We start from the raw sequence: 10,000 nt of genomic DNA on the forward strand, positions 1-10,000 counted from the left end.
TTTTATATTATTAGTGCTAAATGTACAAAAAAGGATCAAGTCTTACATTAAACTTCCTAGTGCTTGTAACTGAAAGAATGTTAGTGTGTACATCGACTCTTCAATGCTGTGGTAAAAGGCTAGTAGTGCTGAATGTATGAGAAAGGATCCAGTGTTGCATTAAATTCTGTAGCATCTTTGACTATCTATGGTTATGTAAGAGAAGTAACAAGTGTCATGAACTGTCAAGGAAGTAGGAAGGTAGGGGATGTTTTGGCAAGAGTACAGAGACCCTTGGTTGTTTGGCGAGGCTGCATTGTAAGTCAGGGAGTCATGGGAAAGCCTTTTGTTGATTTCCCTTTGTTGTATCGTGTGTTGTTTGTTTGCCTTTTTCCCAAGGGGTGCTCTGAAAGTGCAAAAGCAGGGCAAGGTGAAGTGAGGGGGACAGTAGCAGTGGGTACATACTTGGTGCTAGGCAGAGTACTGTTAGGAACCTTGACTCGCATGTGGCACAGTTTGGGGATGCCTTGTATATGGAACCTTGTCTTACACACACACACACACACACACACACACACACACACACACACACACACACACACACACACACACACTTTGTTTTTTGTAAGAACACGCACACAATTCCTAATGAATTCTTAATAGTATTATTTCTCAGTGAAGGGTCTATATTAAACTGTGTGTGTGTGTACAGCCTTATGCACACACAGCTGCCATGTGCACCAGTCAGCATGTAGGTTAGCTTTCTTTGTTCTTCATGGTCATCTTTTTCCGATCACCTTTGTGTGTGTGTGTGTGTGTTGGCTCATCTCTGTTCTTTGTTAGTGTTAATGTAAAAGTCAGGATTGCTTATGTAGACTTGTTGTTTGAAAGGTTTATGAAGGTGTTATACATGATCCAGTTTTGTTTTAGTTGTTTGATTATTTTTTTATTTTTATTTATTTATTTTTTTATTTATTTATTTATTTTATTTTTTTTTTTTTTTTCTCCCACATTATTTTTTTTTATGTAACTAATGTGAGGTTTTCTACATACCTCATTAATTTCTGCACTTATGTGGGAGATTTGTAGTATATATTAATTTTTGTATATATATATATATATATATATATATATATATTTTTTTTTTTTTTTTTTTTTTTTTTTTTTTTTTTCTCTCACATGGTTACTTTTTTTGTACTGGTAAGGGATTTTGTTTGTCATTTTTGCACTTTTATTTTGAAGCGTCTGAAACTGCATCAGTCTTTATTATAGGCTTCCTTCAGGTTGAATGGAAATTTCTAAGTGTATGACTGAGAAGGGAGGAATGCTTATGGGTAGGTTTTTACATTTTAGAAGCAAGAATGTTGTAAAAATCCTCCTGATTATGTATTGGACAGCATTGCTTTTGTATGACATTTTAAAGCTGGCATGAGTTAAACATTTTCATTGGTGTTACTGATGCATTGCCTGGAAACTCGACGTCTTTAACCTTAACTTCTTAGTCTGAAAAATATTCCTGGGTTATTGTATTAGTTTTGATGAAAGAATGTTATGAAAATCTCCCCTTAGTGTTTTGAGTAAGCTGACACAAGTTAAGCATTTTCATTGGTGTTACTCATATATTGCCAGGAAACTAGACTCTCCTTTAGCTTTAACCTTAACCTCTCCTTGCAGTCGAAAATATTTCATGAGTTATTTTATACATTTTGATGGGAGAATGTTGACCCCCCCCCCCCCCAAAGTAATTTTATGGGTTATTTTATACATTTTGATAGCAGAATGTTGACCCCCTCACACACAAGTAATTTTATGGGTTATTTTATACATTTTGATAGAAGAATGTTGACCCCCTCCCCCACAAGTAATTTGAGTTTAAGCTGTCACAGGTTAATGAGTTTCCTTAATGTTAATGGTGCCTGGAAACAAGACTATTCTAACCTTAACTTCTCACTCCAGTCAGATCATTTGGGACAGAAGACCGTCCAACTGAGATGCCGGTCCCTGCCAGAGATGAGGTGTACGAATACATAATATTCCGAGGAACGGACATTAAGAAGATTGAGGTTTGCGACACCCCCAAGCAACCAACTCTGCCAGGAGGTCTGCACAATGATCCAGCAATTGTACAGGTGAGCTCAGGTGTGGAGGTGTGCTGGCCAGGTGAGGGATGGGCTGTATGTTGGTTATATTTACAAGTTTTTTTTGAGTGGAGTGGTTGGGATTGTGGAGGGGTGTTGGTCAGGTGAGAGAGGGCCATGTGTGAGATACATTATTTGCTGGCCATGTGCAAGACTTCATTATTTCTTAAACATGAGTTGCACAAGAGTGTAGTACTGAGGTTTTATGTTGTGTAGGTGTTTTGTATAGTTAGCTTTACATGAGCTTGTTGTTACCATAATATTAGGAGCATAGGGTGTTACCTAAGAAGCACAGGAACAGACCAGATTCCATATTGTTCTCCACTCTGTTGCACAGTATCCCAGCAGGAAATTGTACTTTCTCTCAAGTTCTCAAATCCTCGTAGACTGAGGATCTGCACCTTGGTAATGTTTGTTCCTTGGTTTTGAAGTGCGACCAGTGTTAAGTGAAGGCCTAGGTGTGGCCCTGGTATCCTCACATCTGTATTGATGTGGGCAGTGGCTTGCTAACTATTAAGAACTTGTGTCTAGATAACACCATTTTAATTTTCCAGCATTCAGCCCCAGCAGTTCCATCATCCTTCCAGGCAGCCCCATTCTCCCGGCAGTCCCTTGGTCCGATCGGAGGGAGCCTGGGTCTGTCCTATGGTTCCTATGGCCAGTCAATCACCCAGCAGGGTATTCCTGGCGCTGGAGGGTTCCCTATGGGCTCCACCTCTCAGCCCAGTGAGTTGAGTACTGTGGGCGGCGGTGGTGGTAGTGTTGGTAGCCTGGATCAGCCCTCTGGCACTGCCCCCGTGGCGGTTCCGGCCCCCATTGGCCCCCCTCCTCAGTCGGGTGCACATGCCATTCACCAAACAGGTAGGAACAAGTGCCAACTGGAGTGAGGGATGACGCTTTGTGAGCCAGTGAGCATTTTTGAGTTGCTGCGTGAGTTAGTCCCACGTGGCGGTGTAGCGGAGCCAGCGTCATAGGGTGTCGTGCTGCTGCTGCTGTATCCCATCGTGACTGGCATTTGTTCCTAAGTTTTTGCTAGGTTTAGCACACACGTAGTTAGTCACTAGAGGTGTTGTGACATTCCCGACTGATGCGTTAGTGTCCCCATAGTGTTTCAGGTGGTGCTAGTTGTAGATCAAGAATCATCATTAGTTGCAGAAATGTCCCCTTGTGCCTTTGGTTACATTACAAGCACAAGTAGAGGTTTGGGACAAGGCACCATAACCATAAGGACACTGCAGTAAACAGTTTGAAGTGGTTGTTTTCTGGCTTTGTTTATTGTAGTTTTAGATGAAGGGCAGATTGTAGGGGCCATGATAGGCAGCATGCTTGTACACTCATACCTCAACACTACAGAACCTCCCTGTAATGCATTTACAAGCAGTGGACAAACCTTGAGCAGCCACAGTCAAGAGTAATCCTGAATATCTTTTGGCTTCAAGTTTAAGATTGAGAACTAACCATGAGTTGGCAGGGAGAAGGAATAAAGGAATTTGTAGAGCTCATGATAAGTGTTATGAGTATGAGGAAGAGAAGTCAGCTAAGGGGAAAGGTCAGCCATTATAGAGGTGGAAGAACAGGGTATAGCAGACTGGAAGATGGAGGGATCACTGCTGTTTCAGGTTTGCTTGGAGATGAAATTGGTTCTTGGTATAGAGTTGGGGAAAAAAGAGATAACTGCCAAAAACTGATCAGTAAATTGCTAAAGAAAGAATGTCATAATTTAAGGCAAGACAAGTTTGAAGACTTTGTCAGTGTTACACGTAGCTTATTACACCATGATATTTGCCAGTTTTTGGTGTTTGAATTATGATTTTCTATAACCATGCTGTGTGGAGGGAAAGTAGGAAATGGGAAAAGGATGCATATAACAGTACCACAGAAGCTTCAGGTGACAGAAATAAGTTATTCCTCTATCTTTGTAAAGCAGTTGATATTAGCCACCTCTACCCTAACCTAACCTTAGTGTCGATACTTACCGACAATCAACTTAATCATCTTTTTTGGGAGTAGTACTGAAGTATGAGTGTATAAAGTATTTATAGAGGAAGTAGGTTTTGGTGCCTTTGTTATTGAATGTAGATTGATTTGCACTGTACATAGATGTATTTGTCTTTGCATGATGTATAGAATTTGATACCATTCCATACAGCTTTGTGTTTCAGCTCTTCAAGCAATTATTTGATGTATGGAACTTGATATCATTCCAGACAGCTTTGTGTTTCAACTCTTCAAGCAATAGTTTGAAGCTTTGTGACAGTTCTCCCTTTCTAAATAATAAATTCACTTTGGAGAATTCTGCAGTCACAACATTGTCAAGATGTTACAAAAAGTTCATTTATTCATAAAAGTGTAGTCCTTTAATAAAAGGAGTATTCTTGATACACTTGTACATTTTCTGAATTATTTTAAGAAGTTAAGATTGACTTGAAGATGAAGTGGTGCATGTCCCTCCAGGACCAGCAGCCTTCAACACCCAAGCAGTGAAAGTGTTATCAAGTTTCTAATGTTTTCACTTTCTGCCCTGCTGGTCTCTTGGCAGACATCTTGGTGGGGTCGAGGTCCTCCACCCCCACTGCCCGCAAGTCCCCGGTGTCAGATGCAGGCGTGCAGGTGTCTCCTCCGCCCAACAGGGAAGAGAAGAAAAAGTCGTCCCAGCAGAGACAACCTCAACAAGAAAGGTAATTGTCCTCGTATAGACCCTATGTCCTGTATTATTTTTGTTCACTACAAAATATCCTAGTTGCTGCATTGTGAACATCTTTCCGAGATGAAAATATGCATTTGTGTGTGCTGGCCTCATTGGATGTTGTTGCCTTGCACAGGTCACAGCGCAATGGCAGCCAGGTTGGGCCGCCCCGCCGTGGCAACATGCCCCAGCAGCAACAGCAACACCAGCAGATGGGGCATCAGCAGGGACAGCAGCAGGGACAGCCTGGCATGCACCAAGGCCAGGGCCACCAGCAGCATCAGCATCAGCACCAGCACCAGCACCAGCAACCGCAGCACCAGCACCAGCACCAGCACTACAACAACCAGTACTACCAATACCAGCAGTACCAAGGGCGTGGTGGAGCAATAAACCGTGGCCGGGGCAGCAGGAGGCCCTCAGGGCAGCGAGGAAGGGGCCAGAGCTTCAATAACCAGGGCAACCGCCAGAGGCAGTTCCAAGACCGCCAGCTGTTTGAGAAGGACTATGACTTTGAGCAGGCAAACGAGGAGTTTGAGGAGCTCAGGAATCAGCTGGCAAGAACGAAGATAGCAGAGAATGGTGACAAGAAAGACGACTCCGGCCACGAGACGACTGCAGGGGACGTGGAGGACGATTCCCTTATCTGCTATGACAAGACGAAGTCCTTCTTTGACTCCATATCCTGCGAGGCCATTGAGCGCAGCAAAGGGTGAGCACAGTTGTTGACCACAGTGAGGAAGTGTTAACCATTGTGACCTGGGAAAGTGGTGAGGTTGTTGATGGAGGAGTTCAGAGCTAGGGTTTTTGGAGTTGACAGTTTTTTCCACAAGGAGACCAGAAACCTTCTCTTCAGTGGATGCACTTCTGGAAATTTTGATTTGAGTGTAAATGTGAATTCTATCATTAGTGTTTATATTGTCTCCTCTACTTGCTTTGGAAGATTGCTAATTGTATGGAATATGGGAAAACCTAATTCATCTCCTTAGTTGCAAGAGATCTTTGTTTGAAGTCTGCTGTTGGCATCTGATGAAATCCCATCCCTTGCAGGAAGAGTCAGCGACCAGACTGGCGACTGGAGCGGAAGATCAACGTTGAGACCTTTGGGGTGAGCTCTGCCAGGAGAGGCTACTACCCACGAGGCCGGGGCGGTTACTACCGCGGGGGATATTACCGCACCTATAACTACAACCACGGATATTACAGGTACTGGTGGGGTGGTGGACTTGTTGCCTGCCTCTTGCTGGCATGGTTTCTGTTGAGTAAATTCATCCTTTCACTTATATCTGGTTGGATATTTGATTATTTGTATAAATACACAGTCCTTTTTGAGGTGATTTTTAGTAGTCTGTGCAATATGAGATTCTTTTAATGTTAATCTCATCTTGCATTATGAGTAATTAGTGTAGAGTGGAGACTTGATTTCTCCAGTCCAGAGTGTGTATCCTTGATTAAAACCCTCGCTTCCTTGAACAGAGGTGGTGGTGGGTACCGAGGAGGTCGAGGTGGTGGCAGCGGCAGCAGTGGTGTGGGCAGGGGTATAGCAACAGTGACTGCAGGGTCAGGAGGTGCAGCACCAGCACCAGGAGCAGCAGCAGCAACAGTACCGCCGGTAGCAGCACCAGCACCAGCAGCAGCAGCAGCAGCAGGTGGTGGTGGAGGCGGCAGCACCAGTGGCGTGACAGGGCTGAATGGAGTATCACAACGAGGTGGAGTAGCTGGAGGCTCTTACTCGTCCACAGTCAGAAATTCCACCCCCACTAAGTAGTTGTCAAGGACAGGCGAGACTCCAGGCAGTGACGCGTAACAAGGATGGAGATTGCTGGAATTATCTTGAAACACTGTGCCTAGACAAAGGAAGTATTAAAGCTTTAATAGATGCAAATGAACCCTTGCTTTCGGTGTTGGTCTGTAAGGGTTGTTTAAGGACTTGGGGATCATAAACTAAGGGTACAGCAGTTTGAGGTAATTTCTAACTCGTTAGAAAGTATTACAGACTTAAGTATTTTTGTTATTTCAATGAAATTAACCTGGTGGAAAGAACATTTGGTTTCATGGTGACTGCATCTCTTATCTGTTTAGCAGATAATGCTCTCAAAGATCCATTGACATGTAGAAGACTTGACCTGATCAGATATTGGAAAGTTGTGACTGGAAAGAAGGAATTGGTTTGTTTATGGACACGGAATCAGATGGCTCGAAGGTTTGACTGTGGCAAGGAAGCGACTGGTACCCGGAAAGCTTAAGATAAGGAAATGACAGGATATGATGAACAGGTCTACCTTTCACTGGTGGTGTTATGTGTTTACACCCACAACATTTTGTAGTCTTCTAGGTGCAAGGCACGGCAGGTAGTGGTTTAAAAGTCAAGGAATCCATTGTTTTGTTAGAACATTTGTATACATTTTTTTCTATCTCGCAAGTGGCAAAAAAAAAACAAAAAAATTTGTACGTACAAATAGGCCCCTCCCAAGAATATTAGGTGACTAGGATTGATTGACTGATTGGAACCTGCATGTTTACTTGAAGTATGTACGTAGGTCGGTCTCTGCAAACGGACTGGAAAGATTGTATGAAATGAATTAGTACAAGCTGTATTAATAATTGATCCATGGACTATTTATATTATTTTAGATTTAAAAGCAGACTCTTGACCACTTGCAAGGGAGGTCAGTCCTTTTAGATCATGTACTGAAGGAAGGAAGAAACAACAGCCTGAAGGAAGATTAGAGACAGAACAAAAGATATGGTTGTGGGTTAGCCTTGGGTGGCCCACAGCTCTGTCCCTGCACTACACCATTGGCGGCATCAGGCAGGATTGGCTCGGCAAGCAGGGCAGCAAGTGGGGGAGTGTGGAGTCCATCTTTCACACCCCTGATAAAAATTAACAAAAAGTGCTTTTGAACATCTATTTTTACAATAAATGGAAAGCACAAGCTATGCCTATTACTCATTCCCTTACTATCACGTTTTGTTCATTCATCGCTGATTTTCAGTTCCTGAGAAAGTTGTACATCTCAAAGTAAAGATGAAAAGTTGACCATAGATTGAAGACGCTGCGTATAGCATTGGTTTGTTACGGACGTTGAGCAGCACAGACTGCATGTTGGGCTGGTGCTGGTCTCCACTTCCACCACCGTGCTTATCCAACCACCCTTGCTTCACAGTGAGACTTCACCATTTCACAAATAATGACACTTCATATTTTTGCCTGAAGTTAATTTTTCCTTCATTTTTTTATTTTCTCGCATCAAACAAGATTAGATCAGATTAATTTTCAAAATACAACTTTCCTTAGTTTCTAAGTTAATTTCTTCCTACTTATTACTACATTTACTCATTTCAAACAAAATAAGATCGGATTAACTTTCAAGATACAGCTTTCTTTATGATTTCTCAAGTTGATTTCTCTACGTATTTCTACATTTCCTCACATCAAACATTAGATTAGGATCATTAGGTTGTTACAATATTTAACTTTTCTTTCATTATTTCTAAGTTATTTTTTTCCTACGAAATTCTGCATCCCTGGATTTACTTGATCCTACTAGTAATATTCCTACTCCTAATACTACTACTGTTACTATTGTTGTGATGATGATAGTGATAGGTAAAGATCGGCTACTACAACAACTACTATTCCTGAAGCAGTGTTGCATTCCCTCGCATAGCTAGTCGGTCAGAACTACTACTACTTTTACTAAAGTCTAAAGACACTGTAGATGGATACCTAACTTATAAAGAATGCTGCTCCTCCTCCTCCTACTACTACTAATGATAATAATTCTCGAAGCAGTGATTCATTCCCTCACATAGCTAGTCGGTCAGAACTACTACTTTTACTAAAGTCTGAAGATACTGTAGATGGATACCTAACTTATAAAGAATGCTCCTACTTCTACTACTACTACTATTCTCGAAGCAGTGTTTCATTCCCTCACATCAGCTTGTCAGTCAGTACTACTACTTTGACTACATACTAAAGTCTGAAGGTCTCATAGATGTTAATAAAGATGATTGATGAACCGTGAAAAAATGAAAACTTAATGAGCAAAGATACAACTCGAGCAAGATTAGCAACATCGAGACTTGCGTTCGGAATGTCAGTCTTCACCAAGGAATATACAGAGAGAGTCCTTGGTCTTCACCACTTGGTTCACCTTCACCAGCGACTTTCGAACTTCATTCTAGATCACACGTTCGTCTCACCTCACTCTCCCCTTCTTGCGCATATTCCAGTTGATTATTATTAGTCTCAAGCTGTGTAATGTTATGTACGTAATCAACTCACACGCCCGCACATGAGGTAAGTCCATATATATAGCCGACTGGTTGTGTCCAGTCAGAACATTGTCAAGCTCCACCGAAGTGACGGATTGTTTATCGAATGTTCGTTAATAGAGTATAATTGAAGTTATAAGGGATTTAAGGATATTTTTAAGGTTCTAGTGACATTAACAGAATTTTTGCATTAAGGGTAATCCTACAATGACCAGCTCCACCCCCCTTTAACACACACACGCACATTAACACTAATAATAATGATAATAACACTGCTGCTGCTGCTACTACTGACTCTGCTCCAGCTACAACAACTATTACTACGACTACTACTATTACTACAACAACAATTACTACTGCTACTACTACTGCTACTATTACTACTACTACTACTACTACTACTACTATCACTATTACTACTACTACTTTCTACACAAAAAAAAAAAAAATGGCAGAACTGTTACATAGTAAATTGCAGGAGGTCTTTACTAAGGAATCCAAATTTGAAAGGCCACAGGATAATAGAGAGACCGTCTATATGAAAGAGATTAAAGTAACAAAGCTTGAAATAAAGGAGTTGGTGAAGGAATTGGATGAAGAGAAGGCAATGGGACCGGATGAAGTCTCAGGCAGAATATTGAAAGAATGTAGGGAAGAACTAGCAAGTCCTATATACATCATAAAATGCTCAATAGAAAATGGAAAAGAGCTGAGGTGGTTCCCATATATAAGAGCGGAAGGAAGGAAGAACCTTTAAATTACAGACCGGTATCACTAACTAGTGTAATACGCAAGATGTGTGAAAGAGTAATAAAGAAACAATGGATCGAGTTCCTTGAAAACAACAAATTATCAAATAGCCAATTTGGTTTTAGAAAAGGTCGGTCGTGTGTAACAAATTTACTGAGTACCTACT

At 41.6% G+C, this 10,000-nt stretch overlaps 1 protein-coding gene across 5 annotated transcripts in view; it reads left to right on the forward strand.

Annotated features, from left to right (window-relative positions):
* The window catches only part of LOC123511791 (protein LSM14 homolog B-like), a 13,140-nt gene extending 5,401 nt beyond the window's left edge, over window positions 1-7,739 (forward strand). The window contains exons 2-7 of one of the 5 annotated variants that reach the window (XM_045267791.1): window positions 1,936-2,108; window positions 2,672-2,978; window positions 4,645-4,795; window positions 4,940-5,515; window positions 5,854-6,009; window positions 6,280-7,739. In XM_045267791.1, the coding sequence (XP_045123726.1) occupies window positions 1,936-2,108; window positions 2,672-2,978; window positions 4,645-4,795; window positions 4,940-5,515; window positions 5,854-6,009; window positions 6,280-6,571 (1,655 nt within the window). In that variant the 3' untranslated portion in view covers window positions 6,572-7,739. The remainder of the gene's footprint in view (window positions 1-1,935; window positions 2,109-2,671; window positions 2,979-4,644; window positions 4,796-4,939; window positions 5,516-5,853; window positions 6,010-6,279) is intronic. The other 4 variants (XM_045267793.1, XM_045267792.1, XM_045267794.1 and 1 more) reach the window with 4 other exon arrangements.
* The last annotated feature ends 2,261 nt before the right edge of the window (window positions 7,740-10,000 follow it).

Source organism: Portunus trituberculatus, chromosome 32, assembly GCF_017591435.1.
Source record: "Portunus trituberculatus isolate SZX2019 chromosome 32, ASM1759143v1, whole genome shotgun sequence".
NCBI lineage: Eukaryota > Metazoa > Arthropoda > Malacostraca > Decapoda > Portunidae > Portunus > Portunus trituberculatus.